At 41.7% G+C, this 25,334-nt stretch overlaps 2 protein-coding genes across 2 annotated transcripts; one reads left to right on the top strand and one right to left on the bottom strand.

Moving 5' to 3' along the window:
- The first annotated feature begins 7,669 nt into the window (after window positions 1–7,669).
- LOC123181320 (protein CASPARIAN STRIP INTEGRITY FACTOR 1) lies at window positions 7,670–8,672 on the top strand. The gene is made up of 2 exons (XM_044593582.1): window positions 7,670–7,878; window positions 8,250–8,672. The coding sequence occupies exons 1-2, from the start codon at window positions 7,779–7,781 to the stop codon at window positions 8,438–8,440; spliced, it is 291 nt and encodes a 96-aa protein (XP_044449517.1). The 5' UTR covers window positions 7,670–7,778; the 3' UTR covers window positions 8,441–8,672.
- A 10,401-nt stretch (window positions 8,673–19,073) lies between these two features.
- On the bottom strand, window positions 19,074–22,008 carry LOC123051169 (beta-fructofuranosidase, insoluble isoenzyme 1-like). The gene is made up of 7 exons (XM_044474011.1): window positions 21,840–22,008; window positions 21,416–21,424; window positions 20,358–21,211; window positions 20,104–20,262; window positions 19,582–19,826; window positions 19,371–19,464; window positions 19,074–19,265 (listed from the first exon to the last, which is right to left on the bottom strand). The coding sequence occupies exons 1-7, from the start codon at window positions 22,006–22,008 to the stop codon at window positions 19,074–19,076; spliced, it is 1,722 nt and encodes a 573-aa protein (XP_044329946.1).
- Window positions 22,009–25,334: the final 3,326 nt, after the last annotated feature.

The following is a 25,334-nucleotide window of genomic DNA, read 5'->3' as shown; positions in this document are numbered from 1 at the left end:
ATTATATAAGTCAATATACAAATGTATATTATAGTTTTTTTGACAAAAAGTATATTATAGTAGTACGGTTTTTAGGGAGGGGCCTTTGACTCGTCCGTTTCGCTGGACTCAGCCACTCACTAAATGGCCAGGTCCATAACCAGGCAGGCGCACAAACGTTAGACAGACAGGTAAGAACGTAAGCTTATATTCATTTTTTTAATATTTCTATATATTCTAAATGCATATACTTAAAAAAATTATTCATATATAAATACTCCTATTTAAGATTCCACCGATGAATATGAAACAATAATAATGCAACGTACTTTTTTTATTTGCGCGCCGTTAAAAAATATTTGTACACTTAAAAAAATGTTCCTGAGTTTCTAAAAAGAGTTCAGGATTTTTTTTTGAAATGTAAAAAGTGTTAGGATAAATTAATATGTTTGAAACATCTTTATACAATGAGTACTATGTTTGATATATTTTTATACAATGGAAAAAAAGGTTCACGAAATTTAAGTAAATGCTTCATATCATTCAAAAAAATTACATGGAAACTTTAAAAATGGTTCACGCGTTTCAAAAAATATGTTTTAAAAATTTCAAAATAAAGTTTATACCATGTTTGCAGAATTTGATAAAAAAAATCATAGCATTCAAAAATATTTTTGTGTGCATTTGAGAAATATTTAATATGTACTCACATAATGATTCAAACATGTATTTGAAAAATGTTTAATATGTGCATAAAAATATTCCACATCTATACGAAAAATGTATAACCTGTATTAAAAAAGTAGACATGTATTTGAAAAGAAAATGCAAAATGCATAATAAAATGTAAAAGAATAAAGTGAAACAACAAAATGAAAGAAATCCGGTGAAACCTGCAAAGAAAAACAACAAATAAGGAGAAGAAAAAGAGGAAATAAAAATAAAAATAAAATTGTAAGAAAACCGAACCAAACAGGAAACAGTTGGAAACCAGAAAGAAAGTGCGCACTGAAGGCAAGTCCTATAAAGAGAACCGTTACTCATTGCGCCCTTGCTCGTCCAGCCTATGTACGCGGATGCTAGAGGTGAGAGGTGCATATATCTTGCAATAAGCTATTGCATGTTATTTTTTTGGTTTTCCAGTTGGTTTTTGTTTTCATTTTTTACGGTTTTATGTTTATTATTTTCTCTTATGGGTTTTTTACTTCCATTTTTCTTTTTTCCTTTTCTTAATTACACGGTGAATATTTTATTAATACGGACTGAACATATTGTATTGAAAAGTGTCTTTTCGAATATATGATGACATTTTTATATTATATGGAGGATTTTTTTATGGTACGATGAACTTTTTTCTAATATACAATGTGAACATTTTCTAATACAAACTAAAAACAAATCTATGGTGATTTTTAAACACATGTGGAACAAATATTTAATACACACATTACCTTTAAAAATACACCGAATATTCTTTTAGAAAGAAAAAAGGAAAAACCCGAAGAGAAACATCCAACAGCCAGTTTTCCAAAAGAAAAAAAAGGAAAATCGTTCAAGTGAGCCATCGCCAGAACAGGCAGGCCCATTACTCAGCCTATTGGCGCATACATACGTCCAATAGGCGGTCACTGTGCGAAAAATGCCAACGAAGGCCGAGCTTCAATGAGCTCGTTTTCAAATTTTATTTTTTCGGTGCACGAAAGTTTCCAAATTTATTTGTCAACACACGTGCAGATTACGTATGTGCAAAATTTTGCAGCATTATAATTTTACATGTGGCTTACAGAAAAAGACAAATATGCATTTTTAAATGGGCCTTTCATTTTTGTTATTGGGCTAGAATTTTGTTTTTTTGTACAGCCTACAAATCACAACACTTTTTGACGAAATTTAACACGTTCTTGTGGAATACTTACATGTTTCCATGGATATATTTTTTTCAGAATTGTTTCAAACTTTTAAATATGCCTTTTTCATATTTTCAAAATACCGAGCTCACTAGAGCTCGACCTCCAAAAATCTGCACTCGTCACTGTGGCCATATCTTGCCTCGCTAATCAACAACCCTAACTTGAGCACCCCAATTTCTCAATCTTTTTGTTTTCCTACTAAGAATACAGGTTTGATTCTCAACTTTTATAGCATTCAATAGAATTTAATCCATATTTTTGTTAATTTATATCGTTGATATGTGAAAAGGAAGAATAATTTTGAGTTTCATCATTGTTAGTGTGAACTTTGGATTTTTAATAGTGTGTGCTTTGTGTCTCACATTGTCATATCATCGAAAGAGCCACCGATACCAACTCTGGTTAGATTGGAGCGATTTTTTTTTTTGCAAAAATGATTCGAACAAAGTTGTGTGTACATTTAGGGTTGTAAATTTGAATTCTCCAGAAGATGTGAAAAGCTTAATTCCCAAGATTATTAATCTAGTGATCATTCAGCTTTGCATTGTATTTTGGGCCATCCTTTTATATGTTGGACCTCAAGAAAGTTGCCAACAGTCTCGTTCCGTTCCAGTGAAGAAGAAGAATATAAGACCCGTGTAAATAATGCTGCTGAAGTAACTTAAATTCAGTCACTTCTTAAGGAGGTGATATCCTACTTCCCAAGTGTCGATGTTGTGGTGTGATAACCTAGGTGATGGTTCACACTGACAACACACAACACACAATGAATTCGATTTTATTTTCCTGAGAGAAGATTGCACTCAAAGCTCTCGATGTTTGGTTCATATCTTCTAATGAACATGTTGCCAACTCTTTTACCAAACCAGCCACAAAGCTGATGCTACGACGTCGGAGATGCAATCTCCCTTGCCCACCACGGACAAAGGGGGGAGCTAGAAGCACTTATATGTATTGTATTATCGTGTATTTATAGTTCATAATTTTTTGTATGCTTAGTGGATATAGTTGTTGATAAGATGGATTTGGTGCATTAGTTTATGATTACTGTATTCACTCATATGATTGGTGGATACTCTTTATAGTTTTTATATGATTAGTGGATATAGTTTCTTTTGTACAATTAATGGATATAGTTGTTGATAGGATGGATTCACTGTATATATTTCTCGATATAAATGATTTTGTAGATATGACAGATTTAATTCAGTGTATATATTTATGGGTTTTGTGAATATAATGGTTAGTGGACATAATATTACATAATATAACTCTTAATGTTTAAATTTTGCTTTAAATATATACCAAATATTTAGATTTAATCACTTATAAGTGTATAACATGAACTAATTACTTTTTTTACATTTGACGCTTGTGGAGGGATAGTACTGGCTCTCATTCGTCACCTAGACTATCATTTCCTACTAAACAAAACAATCATGCGAGGGTCCACAATCAATAGGTTCAATGAGGTTATGACTTCACTAGATAATGATAGGATGAGTGCACTTCACCGTTTATCACTAGAAGCGTGTCAAGAATCAACGCATGGACATCATTAAAGAGATCATGGGATACTTCCGCTTAAAAGATGAACACGAGAAGCCTGCCGAACGAGCAACTATATTTTGACTACTTCAAATGCGTTCAAGTAGTGGATCGAAGAATACATTGGTGACGAAGTAACATTGATCTATATTTTTTGCCCTTTGGCCAATGCCCATATATTAAGGACGAAGTGTTGGATGAATTCGTGCGCTAGAAGACCACCAAGGAATTCCAAGTGAAATATTGGCACATAAGGAACTCGCCAACTAAACATGCACTCAACCATTTGCATACTATAGGGTATGCCGACATGGCCAACATTAGCGGAGCTTGGCCCAAGTAGTTGGGCAGGCCGACTGGAGGAAATAAGTATTGTCCTTGTTTTTTCATGGCCCAAAAGTAGGTGTACAATTAAAAAAACATGGGCTGGGCGGGCCACGATCCACTCGGCCTTGCTCTAGCTCCGCCACTCATGGCCAAGAAATGGGAACAAGAGAACAAGGAGGCAACAACCTCCAAATAAACCCCAAAAATTACATACCACATATTTGAGGGGACGAGATGCTGAGCGAGACCAAGGGCCTCTGAAGCCTCCTCGATTACAGAAACATGCTTGATTTTAGTAACCACGTGAATGGTGAGGCCCACAATCACTTGACGAGATGCCAAGAAATTCGCTCATTGCTTTCGAATTTCTTTCCCATGCTATGTTTGCATGTCAATGTCTTGCTTTTAAGGTGGACCTCGACGAAGCAACTAAGGCAAGCTAACCACTTCAAAGGAGATGTGTTCTAAGAGGTCTTGGGAAACCTTAAGTACCTAGGTTTTACGAGGGGCAGAAGAGGCATAGCTCTATGGATATGCCCGTGATGAGACTTTGTCGAGAAGTTCGAATGACAGAGAGGTAAGAAAAAATTGACAAAGAAGAAAAATAGATACCATGAAAGCCTTAAGAGAAGATCTCGGTGAATCACAACCATCCACGCTAGCCCCTATGATGACGTGGAAGTTGCTTGGGTCCTAGTCCATCCTTCAAAGGGAGGTTCGGTTGTCCACAATATTTTTCTTGGCACTTATTATGTTGAAGAAATTACCACTCTCGGCTAGACGAGAGGCGAATTTATCTAGTGGCTGCAATGAGATGTCCTCCTTGGGAGACGATTTGTAGCATGGGCGTGTGGGAGCATGCATGTAGCCACATGATTGTGTCAAGATTCGGAAACTTATTTTGTTATTAGAGTCCAATTACTCCATGCATGCAGTTTTTTGTACAACATTTGGCGGAGAGTTACCCGCAAAAAAAACATTTGGCAGAGAGTGCATGCTCTGCTCACCCCACCTCCCTTGCTTTTCCCTTTTGACTTCTAAATTTGAATTTATCATATCTTTTGAATCGAAAATCCAATTTATATTTTGTTTGCATAATCATGTTACTTGTTACGAGGGTTTTGAAGCAAACCCACTTTTGAATACATTTAGACAAGTTTTGAAACTTCACCAAGTTTGAACTACTAAAACTTGACATTTTGACAAGTTTTGAAACTTCGAGCCGAGGCTACTGAGATTGCAAATCATTCTAGTCTGTTCTGTCGCAAGAATTGACTGTTCAGATAGGTATTTCCCCAGTTGGTTTCTCAACCACCTCCAATAACACGAGTAGTAGCTCTGGTTTGCTAGAGACAGTAGACAAAACCGCCTGAGGATTGTGTACCAAAACCACCACAAAACCCCGTTTTGTACTAGTGATAGTTTACATGGTTTGAAGTTGTGGATTCAAACTACATGGTTTGCAGGGACATTACTTGCATGATAGGAGAACTTGGTTAATTAATTTCTGATTGTAAGCATTTTCTTAGATTTTCTAACTTTGTAGTACAAACTGAGTTACTATTTTTGTCTGATTTATTCATTTACTGGTTTACCATAAATTATTTCCAAATTATGCCTGGTAAAATGTAAAGTGAATGTATATACTAAATTGATTGGATTGTAAATTTTATGTGATATTTGCAAACTGAAGGGCACTGCACTCGCCCTTTTGCAGTTGATGCCAAAAACTTATCTGTTTCTTTTCTACTTGCCGATGCATTTTGCTAGAACATTTGCTATATTTTATGAAATTCCTTCATAAATATCCCTTAATATTTATGCTGCAACCACAGATATATTTCTTGCAAATGATCAATTATATCCAACACATATTTTGCAGACAGGTGTTGGGTCCTCTGATGGATATGCTGGGAATATCGTCAGAATGAACTTGTATGGCAACTTGACAAGAAAGAAACACCTTTTCCTCAAACTTCCAGGTTTATCGTTTGAATATTTCGAATTTGAATGTGTTGTCAAGGATTTGAGGGTGAGAGATGCAATCCACCTGTTTCCAGAATGATAAAGATATTCACATACATGTTTCATGGAATAAGTCAACTTCAACTTTGCATCGCTGGAACTTATTTTGTAGGGGTCAACGCATATGATATGGAGAATATGCAGGTGACTACTTCAAGTTTGCCTTGATAATGAATGTGCTCGTTTTGCTGACTTGACTGTCATAACCTCCTGATAAATATGCGTTGATGGATTTTTGGTTACTAGTACTAATCAAGTGTACTACCCACCTCAACAGTCAGTCGAGCAGAACTGACTGTTGAGGTCATGGGTACCTTTAATCTTGCATGTTCGCCGCTGGCATTCTTTGCGCCCATGAAACCACGCAAGGATTAAAGCAGGCATCGTCGACCACCAGTGCTTGGTCTGCCCCAACGCACTAGACAGAAACAAAAGCAGCTTTGATCCCATGATGCCCACTGAGTGCTCCTAAAACTGTCAGGTCCAAATCTCGCAGCCCCACACGCAGTTCCCTGATCACACCCAACCATCTCTTTAGCTACACCCAAAGATGAATGGATCACAGGAGGAGGGGGTGGCAAAGCAAATTAAAGGAAAACCAAAAGCACGGCCATGGCTTTGCCGTCGCCAACCAGTGTGTCTAATTAGTGTCTGCTCGCCCGTAAAGACGACATCCGATCGAATACTTTGTGTGTATGCTCGTAGTGGTGCTCTGGCTTTATGCTCCACTACTGGTACTGGCTCCTGACCACAGTGTGCTTGCCTGCTACTTTCTACCTGGGCATCATCAGCAGCACTATCTCCACTCAAATCAGGTTTTGAAATTCTCCTTGCTGTCTCGCAGTTTCTGTTCCGTCACGCGACCGAGGAGCGTCGGGTCGATGGATTTACCTTTCAGCTGTTCCTCTGGCATGGAGATGGAATATGCTAACCGACTGAAAGCATGGTGACAGAGAGAGGACATGCCTGAGCACTGCCCATTGTCTAGCCCTATGTATGTGATCCACGCACACACCCTGAACAATGCAGTACACTGTCCCACTGCTCTTACCCTCATCTCAGCCTACTTGCCATTTTTAACACTCAAAGGTGGTTTGCTTTTCTTTGGAACCATGTCAATGGTTTGCTTTTTATCTCGTATGATTCCCCGGTTCATCGGTCACGACAAAAATGTTGGCCCGAGAAACGGCGTCAAGGATCGATTTACCTTTCCTGCAAGCCAAAGATGAATTGCCTGCTTGGGTGTGTAGAGCCGATTTAGGGTGTGTCATGGTGGTGGATTTCTGAAAGAGATGCATGCTAGGCTTGCTGGATCTGAGGAGAAACTTGGTGCGCTATGCTTTCAGCACATGGTATGCTCCTAAAGGCCCTAGAGTTAAGTTACCACAAGTAGCAACGTGCATGTTGATGGATGAAAGCCGATCGGTATCTGATTCTGAACCCGGGAATCCGTCCTGCAAATACGACCGGCTTTTAGTCATGCAACCACCGGTGGCACTAACCAGAGCCAGAGACCACTTAATTAGCTTAGCCAGTCCCCTAAAACACGCGGCAAAGCAGCGCCAGAAAAAGGAAAGAAAAACAGTGCAGAACACACCTAGTTTTTAACCAAAAGAAGCCATTTGGCATGGTGCACTTGTCAGCCACTGCCTGGTAATAACCGCCACCGTACCAGAACTGAAAATGAGCAAGCGACCACGGTGACCAACCGCCCTGAAAACTCCATACGGAACCTGCCGGCCCTCCACTTTTGCCCCAGTCAAAACAAATGAAAAATATCGAAATTCCTACATCATCCCTTTGGAACTTGCTCAGAGGCAGTGAGTGGGATTCGCATTATTTGTCGCGCCGCGCGTAAGGCATTGCCTAACTACCCAGTTATATATTCTGCTTTCTAGGTGGAAGAAGAGGCCTCTGCTTCACCTTCACCTCGAGCGTCTGACGCTGGTTCACGCCTTCCATGCGTTACTACTGAGGGAGGGAGAGCGCATGCATCGCGTGAGTAACCCGGAGATGAGGATGCCCCGGAGATCCGCCTCCCTCTTCGCCCTCGCCTTCTTCGCCCTGCTGCTCTCCACTTCCCTGGCAGGTTCGTGTGACTGTCTTGTCCTTCGTTCTAGATAGCCAGTAAATCCCTTTTGGACGAAGAATCTAAGAAGTTCTTGATCTGGTTTCCTGCTGCTTCAAACCCTTGCATCTACATGTGATGTAGAGTATAGTGCAGTGCAGTTCCTGCCTAGGTCCTAGCGCACATGGCCACGACATGTATTTTTGTTTTCTTACTGTTACAAATGCATCAAGAGATTGAAGGGAACAAGCTAGATGTCGAGCTGCGGCTTAATTAATTAGGTGATCCACGCATGCTGTGCCTGTGGGTCTGGGTCATGAGAAAACAGATGCACTTTCTTCTGGGTTCTTAGTTTTTTTACAAGGTTTGATGGATGATTCTGCTGTTTTCAGGGAGACAGCGGCCGAGCTTCATTGTAGATCGGGAGGAGTCTCTTGGTCAGCAAGGAGAGGCCCAGGACGAAGCAGCTATGGCACAGCCTGTGCACTCCCGGATGCTCAAGGACGTCACCACCAGTGACTACGGCACCTACGACCCAACCCCGTCCATGCAGAAGCCCCACTTCAAGCTCATACCCAACTGATCGAACACCCTGGCTATACGTGATATGATCCATCTATATATCTACGTCCATGTGAATGTATATGTATATATATTGATCGAGGTATTTTAAACTAGTCTGGCTAATGTGATAACTGATAAGAGCATTTGTAAGTTTTTCTAGACGTGAGGTGAGTACGTGACAAAGAACTTAATTAGTTGCTTGACCTATTCATACACTATACTTCGAGTATATACACATATTTGCAAGTATCTTTGCTTGTGTCATTTTTACCATACTCTAGGTCACATGATGATTTATAAACTTTGATAACTCCTAATTTATACGTTATATATATACTTCTTTGTTTTCGAGGGGGGAATGGAAGTTAAATAGTGTCCGACCTCCACATCTAGATGCACACGATTATAATCTTTCTGTCTATCTATGTTGGGAAATTAGCGCACAAGCACATTTACTGTTCTCTGAAACACTATGCTGGAATTAAAGTGTAATTTGCAGCACCACTTGCTGAACTAATTCATGGATGGTTGCTCAACACAGGATAGACAACTAGCGTCTGATATGCTCCCTCCATTTCAGAATACAAGTCAAATTTCTTAGCTTTAAACACATTTATAAAGCATATGAACGGCTAAAATACCATATATGGATAGTTATATGGTATATATAGACTACCATGAACACCATAGATATCGCGACCTGAAAGAAAGTAGCAATAGAGCAGTGATTTGCATGTTTTTGCGTACAATAACTCATGACTCAAATTGATAATTGTACAACAACCATTATCGGTCGATCTTATTCTGGGTATAGTTTCTCAATTAACTGGTTACTTCCGTTAATCAAAGAGGACTTTAATCTGGTTTTAGTGTTTGTTTCATTTTTTATTCTTTTTCTTATGGTTTTGTTTCTCCTTATTTTTTTTCCAACCTCCACAGCTAGATGCGCACTATTATAATCTATCTGTCTATTGTTGGGAAAATAGCGCACACACTTATGGTTCTCTGGAACACTGCTGGAAAATAAAGTGTATTTTTCAGCACCACTTGTTGAACTAATTCATTGATCGTTGCTCAACACACAGGACAGACAACTAACATCTGATTCAGAATACATTGTATATTAGTCTTGTGCTAAGTTGCCTTTTGTAAACTTTGACCAAATTTATAAAAATATGAACATCTGCAACATGATATATGGACAATTACACACTATGTATATACTGCCCACGAACACCATATACGTCATGACATAAAAAAAGTAGCAATAGAGCAGTGTTTTGCAACTTTATGCGTACAATAACCCATGACTCAGATTAATAATCGTACAAACAACCATTATCTGCCGTTCTTATTCTAGTTATGCTTTCTCGATTAATTGGTCACCTCTGCTAATCAAAGAGGGCTTTAAATCTGGTTTCAGTGTTTTTTTAATTCTTTTCCTTATGGTTTTATTTCATCTTATGTTTTTATTTTTCCTTTCCTTTTACTTCATTCCTTTTCTGTGTCTTTTCCATTTCCCCTTTATCCTGTTTAGGTCGGTTTTTTTGGACAAATACAGGAACATACTTTTTCTATTACTATTTTCTAAAAAATCTTGTGAATTTCTTTTAAATATGTGAACAGTTTTTCTAATAACGTAAACATTTTAAAACAATGCATGACCACATTTTTAATTCCACGAACATTTCTAAAATACCATGACAAGTTTTTAAAAAATAACCTGAATATTTATAAAAGCATGTTAATTTTTGCTAATTTTTCTTACTTTAATTTTTTCTGTTTTCACTTTTATGAATCTTTTTTCCTTTTAACTTAGCCTTTTTAATATAAAAAATGATATAAATAATTTTTTTTAAAAATATGGATTATTTTAGAAATTACTTGGACATATTTTAAAAAGCATGATTTAAAAAAAATTATACATACAATAAAAATGTATGAATGATTTTCACTTATGAGAACGGTTTTAAATGTACGATCAGTTTTAAAATTACGTGAATATACTTAAATGCTTGAATACTTTTTAAAAGTACTACCTCTGGACCCAAATACTTGTAGTTGGGGGAACTTGTACTACTTTTCCCCAACTACAAGTATTTCGGTACAGAGGGAGTACTTGACAATTTGAAAAATTATGAAAACCTTTGATTAATTACATAATTGTTTTTGGAAACATCCTGAACACTTTTTATAAATACATGCACATTCTTCATAAATAATATAACATTTTCTTTGATATGTGTAAATAGGTCTCAAAATTTTATTACTAAAGTAAAAAAAGAAAGAAAGAGAGGAACCAAAAGGAGAATAGGTAAACAAGCATTGCATTTTTATTGCTATCTGGACCCAGGCCATGTGAGGCATTGTGGGCTAGTGCTCCTTCTCATCCGGAGTGAGTGATTTATAGGGTCGCCCACAAGACAGGATGACTCGGGCATTGTACACAGATATTCCATTACATATGGGTAATAATATGATAATAAAGCTATTCATCACCCAAGGTGCAGAATAATTTATTTTGCACCGGACATATTCTTATGTCAATTCATTATAAATTACGTTCGTTATACAAATATTTACGTAGATATAGATTCACTACACAAAAATTGATGAAAGGAAATGAAGATATAAGTCACAAAACCACAAAAAAATGACACACACACACACACACACACACATCTTTGTCACCTTATATATTTTCATGCTACGTTTTACGTTTGAAATTTTACATCATGAAAAATAATTTCTTTTACTAATATACATTTTCTTATGTTCTACCAACTTCCGATGTAAGACCTAATTTGTAGAACAAAAAATATAGGGTTAATTAGATAAATGACACTCCAATTATGACAATTCATAAAAATGCCACTGCAATCTCCAAACTTTAAAAAATGCCACTTCAATTTTTGCAAACTTTGAAAAACACCACTGCAGACTTTGAAAAATGCCACTGAAAATGGCATGAAATGGCATTTTTCAAAGTTTGGAAATTGCAGTGGCATTTCTCGGAATCGACAGATTTGGAGTGACATTTATCAAATTAACCCAAAAATATATGGTGAAGCGCTGTAATAATAAGGGAGAAGATTAACTATTATTCACCCAGGGTGATATATATCCTTCTTTTGTAAAGAAATAGTGATCTAAACGCTCTTATATTTCTTTACGGAAGGGATACTCCCCAAGTTCTAAAAACAACGAGGAGCTGTCGAGTAGGATTTCTTTCTTTTTAAGTATAACATTGCATGATTCAGAACATTTATAGTACAACAACTATGATCACTACCTCTTATGATGGTTAAACTTCCATTATTATGCTAGATGGCTGTCTTTCCGCCTCCTCAAGAAAGTATCCTTCCTCCTCCCACTGGCACCACCATCGATTCTCCCCACCTCCGCTGGCCTTTGGACCGTGGAGGTGTGGTGCATCTCGGCCGCTCACCGGCGGGAGGGACCTCGTTCACGTTTTTGTTAGGTTCAACGTCTTGGTTGGGCTATGTGGCGGTGGCGATGCCCCTCAATAGGAATAATGGCTCCCATGTCCTATCCCCGTCCCGATGGTGTGAATAGCGTCGTCGAAGGTTGCTGCTCTGGTGCGCTGGTCCTTTGGGGCCTTAGCACGACGACTTCCTGACTATCTACCACAACAGGGTTTTCCCGACTTCGATGAGGAGGGGCAATGACGGTGGCACGCTTTCGGCTCACGACAGTGCTTGTAGTTGTCGTTAGGTGGTTCATAGACTTGGTGTTTTTATTACCTCTTGTGTTCTTTGTACTGCCATGGTTGATGAATAGATTGGAAAATTGGAAATTTTGGTCGCAAAAAATAAACTTTTTGGATTATCTGTTCACTTCTATTAATCGAAGGAGACTTTAATCTGGTTCTGGTGTTAGTTGCTTTTAGGTTCCTTTTTGCTGCTTTTGTTCCCTTTTCATTTTGTTATTCCTATTTTGCTTTATATATTTTTTTATTATATCTTCCTTTTCTAATTGTTTTTAATGTAAAATATATTTTGAGAAATACCTGCTTACAATATGTGTGAACAATTTTTAAATTCCATGAAGAATTTGTAGAATCAAATCAAACCTTTTAAAATTTATTGACACATTTTTGTAGAATACACTAACACTATACAATTACATGAACAATTTTAAAAACTGCATAATGTGTTTTAATGTGTGAACATTTTAGTTTCATGAACATTTTTAAAAATTACGAAAACCTTTTTGTAGTTATAGGAACATTATCTAAATATTTGAACACTCTTTAGAAATACATGCATATATCTTAAAAATAAGTGAATATAAAAAATCATTTGCAAATAGTTTATAAAAGATATTACTACAATGAAAAAAATAAGGAAAGGAGAAGAAATAAACCAAATAAATGTAAAAGTATAATTGTAGTTTTTCTGCAACAAAAAAGAGTAGCAATAAAATGGAGTTTGACGTCATTTTAGGTAGAATAATGCGCAACTCCATTTGTTTTTCTGTTAGAGAACGTCGGTCTTTATTGATCAAGCAACAAATTTACAAAGAGTCTCCTGGATGCAATCCGGAGCAGAAAGAAAAGTACATGGACTAGTAGAGCTCAAACTAGATCTAGCTAAGACATGAGCTAAAACATTGTACTGCCGACGAACATGCTGGAAAGTTGCAGAAGAAAGACCATTTGCCATCACTTTGACGTCCATGAGAATAGAACCCACCACCGAGCGGTCACTAGAAGAAGATTTCAAGCGCTGCACCATCGAGAGGCAATCTGTGTTGAAGATAACATCATCAAATCCCTCATCACATGCAAAACGAACCGCTCGACGGAGTGCTAAGGCCTCAGCTACCTCTGGAGACAGTGCACCCCTCAACGGATCAGAACAGGCACCTACACACAAGCCCTCATGGTTGAGCACCACCACCCCTATTCCGGATTTATGTTGCTCCACCGACACAGCCGCATCGGAGAAAGCCACCACTATACCTTGCGACGGCGGAGACCATTGACGATCAGTATACGAGGTCTCACGCCTGGAAGCAAGTACAGGCTTGTAGAGGTGTTGGAGGATCAGGTCAATGTAAGCCTTGGCCCTGGTAGCAGTGCGCACCGGCGGAGGCGGCATCGGCTCATTCCTCGCCGCGTTCCGCGCCTCCCAGATACGCCATATGGAGACAGTGATGATCGTCGCTTCCTGATCCGAGCAGCTAGAAAGGAAGTCGAAGAGCTACTACTTGGGAGATGTGAAGGAGGACCGCCGTAGCCTGATGTTGAATGATGCCTTAAGCACATCCCATATAGCACGAGCATGTGGGTAGAATAGCAGAGCATGTTCCACACTCTGATCGCGTAGGAATCTGATGTCGCCGAATCTGATGTGGGCAGAATGGCAGAGCATGTTCCACCACAAAAACAGTAGTCTGTTCGCGTAGGAATCTCATGTCGCCGAAGTTGGTCACCAGAGGGAAGGCAGTCATGAGCTAGACGCCAGAGAACAATCTTCATCTTGTCGGGGACCTTGACACGCCATAAGGCTTTCCATAGTTTCTCCTCCCCGGGCCAGCTAGAGCACTGACCCAAACCAGATTTTCTCCTCTCATTCAGAAAACTACAGGTCCTCGCCATATTATACGTAGACTTGGCAGAATAAACTCCATACTTGGTAAACGGCCAGCGAGCAAAGTCATTTCCACTGTTTCTGTTGATTGGTATTTGCAGAATGTTGTCCGCCACTCCTCCCGGAAAAAAGGCTCGTACAGACTCCTCCTCCCACGCCCCTTGCTCGTCATTGATAAGGCAGTGAACAGTAGCAGAAGCTGGTATAGGCGAAAGAGGCTGCAACATACCTGGAGGTGTAGATGGAATCCAATGATCAGAGAGGATCTTTGTGTCTCGTCCATTACCAATGCCCCACTGTACCCCTCTTTTAAGAAAATCACGACCATGAATAATACCACGCCAAGTAGCCGAAGCTGTCTGAGGTACAGGAGCATTCCAAAAACTGCTATTAGGGTAGTATCTACCCTTCAGGAGCCGTGCACACAAAGAACTCGGCTCAGTAAGAAGCATCCATCCCTGTTTCCCATGTAAAGCTTGATTAAACAAAGCCATATCACGGAAGCCCATCCCTCCAAGTGATTTCGGGGTCGAGATCCATGACCAAGATCTCCAGTGAATCTTCTTCTTCCCATCCTCTCTACCCCACCACTGATTAGAAACAATCTGCCTGAATTTATCACACGTGGCCTTCGGAAGGCAGAAACAGCTCGAGACAAAGGTTGGGATTGCTTGTGTTATGGATTTCAGAAGAGTCTCATTCCTAGCCCTTGACAGTGGCCGATCGGACCACCCAAAAATGTTCTGCCAGGCTCTGTCTGTCAAGAATTTAAATGTGTTGGTGGGAGAATTACCAACCTCAGCAGGCATACCAAGATAAGAATCATGAAAAGTCCCATTGTGAATCCCTAACTGGTTCATTACTCTGTTCTTGACACTCTCCGGACAGTGTCGTCCAAAGAAGGTAGAAGACTTATCCTTATTGATGGCTTGGCCCGATCCCTCGCAGTATGATTTTAACACAGCTTCCAATGAGTCCACACTACGTTGGTCACTCCTAGCAAAGAAGATGCTATCATCCGCGAATAGGAGGTGTGAGATAGAGGGGCCTTGCCGGCCGTTTTTAATACCATGTAGCTCGCCACAACACTCCTTCTGGAATAGCAGACTAGATAAACCTTCAGTGCATAAGAGGAACAAGTAGGGAGTAATTGGGTCACCTTGACGGATGCCTTTAGAAGGAACCACCGGATCAGTGAGCTCACCATTGACTCGGACAACATAACAGACGTTGGTGACACATCTCATAACAGAGTCAATCCACGCAGGGGAAAAACCCAACTTACACAGACAAGCATGCAAATAGCTCCACTCCACACGGTTATAGGCTTTCATCATGTCGATCTTAAGAGCAAAGAAAGGCTGTTTCACTCGCTGCCTTCTAATAGTGTGTAAGCACTCATAAGCAATAAGTGTGTTGTCCGTGATCAATCTTCCTGGCACAAAAGCACTCTGACACTCTGACACCACAACCGACAAGAACACTTTCAATTGATTGGCCAGGACCTTAGAGGCAATCTTATAAAGAACATTGCAAAGACTGACTAGATGGAAATTCTTCAAGTGCTTAGGTCTCATAGTCTTAGGAATTAAAACAACCACAGAGTCGCAAAAGCCGTCAGGAATAGGCCTACCTTCCAGGAATCCCCGAACAGTCTGACATATATCCTCCTGAAGCAAACTCCAATGGGTTTGCTAGAAGAGAGCTGGAAACCCATCTGGGCCCGGTGCCTTTGTTGGACCCATCTGAAACAAGGCAGATTTGATCTCATCATTAGAGTACGGTCTGCAGAGTTCTTCATTCATCTCCGTAGTAATCTTGTCAGGTATTGCCTCAATAACCCTGTCTGCAGCATGGCATGGCTCCGAAGTAAACAACTTATCATAGAAACTCTTAACCATGCTCTTGATCTCCCCCTGGGAAGTGCAGCAAGAACCATCTTCCCTAACCAGCGAGTGTACGTATCATGTTCGTTCGCCTACGGGCAGTCGCCCTAGCGTGGAAGAAATCAGTGTTGCGATCACCCGCCTTGAGCCAATCAATACAAGACCATTGTCGTGCCATGATTTGCTCAAGTTCAAGGAGCTCGCGGAGTTGACTCTCGGTCGATCATTCCTCAGCCAGAAGAGAAGGAGAAGGAGGCGAAGCCCTAATAGTGGCAAGTTGGCGCTCCAGCTTCCCTATTCTCCTTCGAATGCATCCAAAGGCCTCCTTGCTCTAGGACCGCAAGGAGCCAGCAACGTGTTTCGGATTAGACCAAGTAGACTCCAGGGATGGTTAACTCACCCGCACATCTAACCAAGCCTGTTCAAGAGTGTCCTTTTAGTCATCAGCCCGCAGCCACATGGCCTCAAATCTGAAGCCCTGCTGAACAGGGGGTGCCTGATTCTGACGAGAGCTGTTATCCAGCGACACGAGTACGGGGTAATGATCCTAAGAGGTGGCAATAAGATTCTCAACCCCACAAATATCAAACATGCTAGTGAAAGCCACATTTGCAACAACGCGATCCAACCGACACTTGACATGGCAATCTGGGTCTTGTTTGTTGCACCACGTAAATTTCGGTCTCGAGAAGCCCAAGTCCGTTAAACCACAATCCAACAAACATTTTCTAAAGGCTTCAATCTGATATTCCGACCGGTCCCTAGGATCACAGTGTTCATCCTGAGCTAGCACCTCATTGAAATCTCCACAACAAATCCAGGGGCCATCCCACAAAGGTTGTAGGTGATGGAGAAACTCCCAAAAATGCGGACGGTCTTCTCTCCGGGGCTTCCCATATACAAAAGATGCACGCCATACCTCACCATCATTGATCTTTACATGTGTGTCAATGCAACACTTGTTAGCAGCCTTAACTGTCACCTCAGTAGAAGACGTCCAGAACAAAGCAAGTCCAGCACTAAGGCCCTCACTACTAACAGCAAAACAGCCAGAAAAAACCCAAGGACCACATAAAGTTCCTCACACGAGTGTCCCTCATCTTCGTTTCAGAAAGGAAGAGAAGGTAGGGTCAACGCTTGTTAGCAGCCTTAATTGTCACCTCAGTAGAAGACGTCCAGAACAAAGCAAGTCCAGCACTGAGGCCCTCACTACTAACAGCAAAACAGCCAGAAAAACCCAAGGACCACATAAAGTTCCTCACACGAGTATCGCTCATCTTTGTTTCAGAAAGGAAGAGAAGGGAGGGTCGGTATCGAGAGTTTGAGACACGTTGTTTCTTGTTAGATTCAGTAACAGTATTCCGATCCTCATTCTGACAAACCACATTTCCATCCACCACCGGAACCAAAGCCAGAGCACTATTCTCTCCCAAGTCCAGTAACGGTGACGGAGTTGTAACCTTGCTTGGTTTCCTCTTTTGGCCAGCAGCCCTCGACTTCTTTCAGGAGATAGGGACCAACTCACAGCTGGGGTCATTAACACGCCCCCTACCACGACCCCGTGAAGAACGCCCACGGCCACGAGCAGCCCCCTTGTTTGATAGGAGGTGAGATCTCCCCCACAATAACATCCATTCCAACGGGTGCACGTGATACACCGCGGCCTGGGGCGGCAGTCTGAGAATTACCAAAACCACCAACACCAGCCCCATGAGCCGAAGACGAAGCCATGCTAGACCTTAAACCCCCGGATCTCCGAGGATGCTCATCATTGACACACAGTCTCTTGGCGGCATAAAGAAGATCACCGTTTTCATCCCTCAAACCTGGAGTAGGACACATAATCGTGGAATGACCAAGGATGCCACAAGAGAAGCAGAAGAACGACAGCCTCTCATACATCACAGAGAAAGTTTCAGTACTCTTCAATTTGAGAGAGGCCACAGTGATGTAGCGGACGATCGGCTCACGAACATCAATCTCCGTCCTCACCTTCATGAAACCACCCCAACAGCGACCATCAGCATCTGAATCCATCCTCAAAATCCGCCCAACCGGTTTGGCAAACTCCATTCTCAGCTTAGCTTTCATCAGTCTCGGTGGGAGATGCATAATGCGAGCCCAGATCGCTAAGCGATCAAACTGAACCTAAAGGGGCTGAATATTCTGGTCAAAAATCTTCAGGAGCACCGCATGCTTTCCCACCATCCATGGCGAACCCTCGATCACTCTAGCCCTATCAGCCTGAGTACCAAATTCCGCAACAAAAACGTTTCGGATTACCCCACGCCGGCCGCATCGCCGACGAAATAGTCTGGATATGAAGAGTATTACGAGACACCACTTTTTCCACTAGGGCACAATCTGGGGCTACTAGGTCTGCCTCATCCTCATCATCAAGGACCACCGGATGCGCCTCCACCGCAGTGAGACGTAGCCGTTCCATCATCTCTTCAACCCGATCAGCAGATGAAGCACGTCCCTCCAAGGGCGACACCCCGCCATTCGCTGTCTCTTTCCCTTTGCCTCGCAGCACCGGAACGGATGTACCACCGCTGCCACCATGCATAGTAGTGCCCAACATGGCATCAGATCTCACCCTGTCACACTCCTTCGCCATCGAGAGCCAATGATCCTCAGCCAGTCCCTGCCAAGGGTGGGTAGCAGTCCAGAGAGCGCCCCTTGCTCACCCCGAACAGCGACTAGATGAAGGAATCATAGGATCTAGACAAGGCCGAAGGGATTGGGAGGACAAGGGAGGAAGAATCGGATCTGGGAAGCACAATCACAGACCCATACGTCGATCAAGCCCTTGGAACCGCCCGTCGCCAGTGCGTCACAGGAGCCCTTGGAACCGCCCGTCGCAACTCCATTTGTTAATTGTACAACAACCATGATTAGTTGCTCTTATTCTGGTTTTAGTTTTGTACATCAACCAAGAGTAGTCGTTCTAATACAATTTTCTGGTTCTAGTTTCTGGATTAACTGGTTGCTTCGACTAATCAAATGGGATTTTAGTGAATAATCAGCCTTGCAGAACAGCATCGATGTTGAATAAAACTTTGTTTTGGACGACTGCCATTTTATGAACACATCAAAATGATTAAAAAATCATTTGGTATACATGTATAAAATAGGTGAGAAACAAAACTTAAGCACTAGTATTATTCATCTTGGAACTCTCCATTTCCCAGGCCTTGAGGCGCGACACCTTGACATCCACATCTCCATTGTTGAAGACATAAAGATGAGCGTTTTGCCCTACGGCGATGGATGGGTACACCCTTGATATGATGCAGGTCCTGCCTCCGGCACCAAAGCTCTCAACGACTGAATGATCAATCTAACAACAGAACAGAAGCATTAGTGAGAAAACGAGCCGTAAACTTGTCCTAACTCCTAACTTGTAAAGAGTTTCATATTTGCAATATAAAATCTGGGCACATACCAAGCTTCTCAAAGAGATCTCGCCGGATGATGAAACGTCGGCGTTGACAAACCCAGCATATGTTGGCTTGTCAAGATCATGACCAAGAGATGACCTGCAAGCGGACACGGAAGAAGGCAAAAAACAGATCAGTTGGGTAAGCTGAATAGATTCCCCTAATTCGATCTTCAAATGATAAAAGAGATGCATGTATATTTGTATTCATGCTTACTTGGTAGGGTCAGTGCACATCAGGACCACCGGCTTGCCATGACCATCCCTGAAAATCCTGAAGAAAACCGCGGTCTTCTCCTCCAAGTTGGCAGATGCTAGCACCCACAAACCAAAGGGACCTACTCCGCCCTTATTATCCGCACCCTTCATTCTACACAGCTTCTGAGCATCGTTCGAGAATGCATGATCGAACGGCTCGGCCCTTTCCAGGTTTGGTATCTCGAAACTCACCTCCACATCAGCCTGGTAAAGGAAAACATTTCATGCATAGGCGTGGATTGATAAAGTTGAGCAAACCCATAGATTGGTGACTTAATTTGTCAGTTCATAGCTATAATTTTTTTAGTTCACTATAGTTATGATTATAAAAAACTTTATGTGAATTGGAAACTTTGTGAGTTCATTGCTTTGTGAACGAAATCATGTGGTTGTTTTATTTTTTTTTGCTTTCTTCAACAACAAAAACAAAAACTAATGTTAGTGGGAAGCTATATATCATGCCTTGTGGAGTACTAATTACCTGGTAAGTCTCCAGGCCTTTAACCTCAAAATGATTCCTAGGCTTCACGACCTTGTTTGTCACACTAACAGACTTACGCCTCAGCTGCTCGACCTCCTCAATGGGCCACTGCACGAGCTGCTTGCCACCGGGGTCAAGCCATATCTTCCTTGGGATTGCCTGCCACAAGCGCAACACAAGCAATTAGTTCCCTCGGAGTACTGGTTTATATCAGTCAAATCGCAGAAATTTCTAGATGTGATGATCTGTCATACATGAATGCCGGACCAACCCTTGGCGATGTCGTCTGGAACGGTGTCTGACTCATTGGCCCATCCTACAAGGACCCGTCTCTGCCTTGCGGGGTCGAAGAATGTCTTGGACGCATAGAATTTCCCATAGTCGTAGCGGAGGCGGTGGTAGTCACCATTTAGATCGTCAGGCACATAACGCTCTGTCCTACTATTATAGGTTCCGATGGTGTAGTAGTCATACCGAGCCTTCTCGAGGCTACTCTTGAGCACATACTTGACTCTGCCACTATGATCGGATGTGTCGAGACCTTTCTTCCCTTGCATGAGCACCGGAAAGAAGTCGAGGCACTCCCACATACCGTTGATTGCGGAGTGAAGTGGGTGCTTGGCTCGAACCCAATGCTTGAAGTCGGTGCTTCGATACACATATGCCTGACCATGGGAGCCCTTCTCTCCGCCTACGAGTATGCCCCATTGGCCATCTATGTGCCAAGCCGTGCTCGGGTCACGAAATTGTGTCACATTCATGCCCGAATCCGGCACTATGATCGGATTGTAGTCTGGTTTGACCCACTCCCTAAGTAGTGGGTCGGACTTGTTCTTGGGGATGGCAACGTTCTGCACCTGGTAGGGAGTGTCCGGCCGGTCGATCCCTGTGTACACCAACACTGGTGTGCCATCAAGGAGGATTGTTGCGGAGCCAGACCAAACGCCATACTGGTCAGATCGGATGCTTGGCTCGAGGGCTAAACCAAGAACGTTCCAGTTGATGAGGTCGCGTGAAACCGAGTGAGCCCAAAGTGTATTGACCCAATCGGCACCTTTGGGGTTGTACTGGTAAAACAAGTGGTACCATCCCTTGTAGTATAGTGGCCCTGTTCCAAAATTATCAACATGTACGGATCAAAAAAAGTCTCAACATGATGTTTCATGAGCATAGATCACTTGAATGTTAGCCCAACATCTTTCATTGCTATTTCTAAGAAAATCTTTAAAATCTACATATATTATATTTTCAGCATCATGGATCTAGGAATACAAGACATCTATACAATTAGAGTGAGTTCGAGAAGTCATACCATTCGGATCTGCCATCGATGAGTTTCCCCGGGACAGCAATCATAACCACCCAAAATAATGAGATAATGAAATTGTTAGAACAGAGCATCATGGAAGAATAAAACAAGCAAGAACAATTACTTAGTATATCAAGTACCAAAATAGAGACGGGCTATATGATTATCACGAGTCATGACCAGCACATCAGCGTCTAGATACATCCGAATCTAGACAAATCTAGGACAGGCTTGTTGGGCGGAGGTAATGTTTAGTTACAATGTATACCCATTTCTATAGATATACCTGTAGGATGCACCTACGATATACTACATGTACTATAGCCATTCTCCAAAAAAAACGTACATAACTATAGCTAGCTTGGAGACAGAGCCAAACTTAAACATGCCAGAGAGCAATCAGATAAGTTCCGCGGCAGGAGATTACCGTTAATCCAGTTTTTGGGCGGCTGGAAGTGATACCCTGTCCTGAGCAAGGGGTTGGTCACGAAGCTAGGCACTGACGGCGAGGGCACCACGGCCTCCATGCTGCCGTCGGCGAGCTGCAGAAGGAGCAGTAGCAACCATGGCCCGAGGACCCATAGCGGATTCCACATTGAGTGGCTGAAGCGAAATTTAACAATGCTTAGCTAGCTTCTAGTTCCCACCACCCAATGGCTCGTATGAACGTTGCTCCTACCAAGATGTCAATTTATAATGATCATGGCAAGGCTAGTAAGGACATCCTACCACACACAAATAAGGAAATTATGACATTATTAGAACACCATGTATAGCTAGTTATTCGTATATATGAAAGTAAGAGAAGATATCCATGCTAATCAATGTGAGATTTATCCTCCAAAATAGATTTATGCAAAATATCACAGTGGCCCCCACAAATGCGCTGCCTAGTTTATCTTTTTCACAACAAGCATTGTGGCCCTCGCAAATGCAAGTGTATCTGTACTTCTAATGGGGGAGTTGGTAGCCTGGTACATTGGTTTATTTTTATTCGGTTTTTTTCCGTCTCACCTCCCACCATCCTCTTTTATTGGATTTTTCTCTCTCGCATTAAAAACCAGACACAATCCTCTCTTTCCTAAAATCAGATTAATCTTATTAAATTGATCCGATCTTTATGAGTCTCTCGAGCGAGGAATCCGGATGCAATCCCCTCTTTCAAAAAATCTCTACTGGGAGTTGGTAGCCTGGTACACTGGTTTAGTTTCGTGCGGTTTTTTCGTCTCACCTCTCACCACCCTCTTGTATTGGATTTTTCCCTCTCCCATTAAAAAACCGGATGCAATCCTTTCTTTCCTAAAATCAGATGTAATCTTATGAAATTGGTTCACTCTTTATGAGTCTCTCGAGGGAAGGAATCCGGACGCAATCCCCTCTTTCCAAAAATTGGGATGCAATCCGATTAGATTGATTGACTCTCCCTCAATAACATGCATGGATATATATTCTGAGTAATAAGATCCTGGTCAACCAGCCGTGAAATAATATCCCGAAATCATCTCCCTGCAGTGCAAGGACTTACCATCTCCCTCACGTTCACATCCTAATGGAGGAGTTGGTAGCCTGGAACACTGGTTTATTTTTGTTTGGGTTTTTTCGTCTCACCTCCCACCACCCTCTTCTATTGGATTTTTCTCTCTCCCATTGAAAAACCGAACGCAATCCTCTCTTTTCTTAAATCAGATGTAATCTTATTAAATTGATTCGCGCTTTATGAGTCTCTCAAGGGAAGGAATCCAGACGCAATCCCGTCTTTCCAAAAATTGGGATGCAATCCGATTAGATTGATTGACTCTCCCTCCGTGACATGCATGGATATATATTCTGAGGGGGTGTTTGTTTCCAGGGACTTTTTTGTGTAGGGACTAGAAAAAGTCCCTCTTAGAGACTTTTTTACCAAACGGGAGGGACTTTTTAGGGACTAAACTAGGCATTTGGGACTAAATGAAGAAGACTCTCAAGGAGAGTCTTTTTGGGACTTTTTGGGACTTTTCCAACAATGCCCCTCCATGCACCCATTGGCCCGCCACCCCATGGTGCTGTTTGATTGTTATTTTTCTATATACTAGGGGCAACATGGTCATTTAATAACCTCTAGGAAGGGACTAGGGACTTTTTAGTCTCTGGAAACAAACAGGGAGGGACTTTTTAGGGACTAGGGACTTTTTAGTTGGGACTAGAAAAAGTCCTAGGACTAGAGAAACAAACACCACCTAAGTCATAAGATCCTGGTCAACCAGCCGTGAAATAATATCCCGTAATCATCTCCTTGCGGTGCAAGGACTTACCATCTCCCTCACGTTCACATCCTAATGGGGAGTTACTAGCCTGGTACATTGTTTTTTTTTCTGTCTCACCTCCCACCACCCTCTTCTATTGGATTTTTCTCTCTCCCATTAAAAAACCAGACACAATCCTCTCTTTTTTTAATCAGATGTAATCTTATTGAATTGATTCGCTCTTTATGATTCTCTCAAGGAAGGAATCCGGACGCAATCCCCTCTTTCCTAAAATTGGGATTCAATCTGATTGGATTGATTGACTCTCCTTCGGTGGCATGCATGGATATGTATTCTGACTCATAAGATCCTGATCAACCAGCCGTGAAATAATATCCCGAAATCATCTCCCCGTAGTGCAACAACTTACCATCTCCCTCACATTCACATCCTCTCTTTCCAATCGTTGGGGATTGTACCGATTACACGCTATTTTCATTTCTGATCCCCATGAGGGCACGAGCCCTCGCCTACTCCCCGGTGTTGTGCCTCCCCGGCCTGCCCCGCTCCTAGGCGCTACCGTGCTCTACTCAGGATTGCACTGCCGTAGACACCCTTGAAAGTCACCATCGCCCTTTAGTCCTCTCCTCCACCACCCCCTTGTTCATCCCGAGAGCCGCCACCACCGATCTTCTCTATGGCTTCGTCTCCCTTGCAGGCCGCTGCCACCATACAAGACCGTCGTCCACCGTCGAAGGTCTCCATACACGGTCCCCGTTACCTCCAGTAGGACCGCCCCTCAACCAATCCACGAAGGACACCAGTACAACAGAAAGCAGGGACAACGTCCACCAACTCAACATGCTTGAATTCCTCTCTGATCTATTAGTGTTGTTCCCAGCAGCCTATACCTCACCATGGTAATATCTGTTATTAATATTCTTTGTAAGACGTCCCGGCCAATTTATCCATCATACATGGATGATCTTCCAGATAATTAGATTTTATTATACACATATGGATGAACTGGTCTAACGAATACGAAAGTTGAGGCCCATCGATTTCATTATACACAAGAAAAGAATGACACAATTTTTTGGTTTTTGTATGTCTATGAATGTGATGAATGGCGTTCAAGGTTATGGCCACTATTGTTATCATTATTAATTTAGTTTTATATGAGGCATTGTTCCTGAAACATTGCTGAAGGTTAAGAAAATATAAGAGCAGGATATATAGTAATACAGATTGACCATTGGTATTTATATTTCTTAGATCATTTTAAGCCTCTTTTATATTTGCAGCTGATCGACTTATATTTCTTAGACCGCCGTTTATGTTTACAAAATTTTCTGTTCCTATCACCGGTCGCTGAAGTTGAAGGCATGTTATCTTACTCCTCCACTATTTAAATTGTTTTTCTTACTGAACGAACCATGTTTGGGCGTGTGTTCATGAAAGTTCTACAATTTACCAGTGCAATATGGAAATAACAAATATTTACTCTTGCTCATTATCACAATATGTATTCAGACATCCGTAGGTGACCTCTGTCTTGAGTTTGTGTCAATGCTTAAGTGGAAATCCGTATTTTACTGTTTGGGGCACTATATGCTCTTACACACAGAGATTCACTCTCATATGTTGGCAGAATCCCTCTCATTTTCTCACTCTGTTTATCTTCTTTAAATCTGTGTAAA

Source organism: Triticum aestivum, chromosome 1A, assembly GCF_018294505.1.
Source record: "Triticum aestivum cultivar Chinese Spring chromosome 1A, IWGSC CS RefSeq v2.1, whole genome shotgun sequence".
Taxonomy (NCBI): domain Eukaryota; kingdom Viridiplantae; phylum Streptophyta; class Magnoliopsida; order Poales; family Poaceae; genus Triticum; species Triticum aestivum.
The sequence above is the reverse complement of the archived record's forward strand: the minus strand, read 5'-3'. Positions and strand labels throughout refer to the sequence as shown.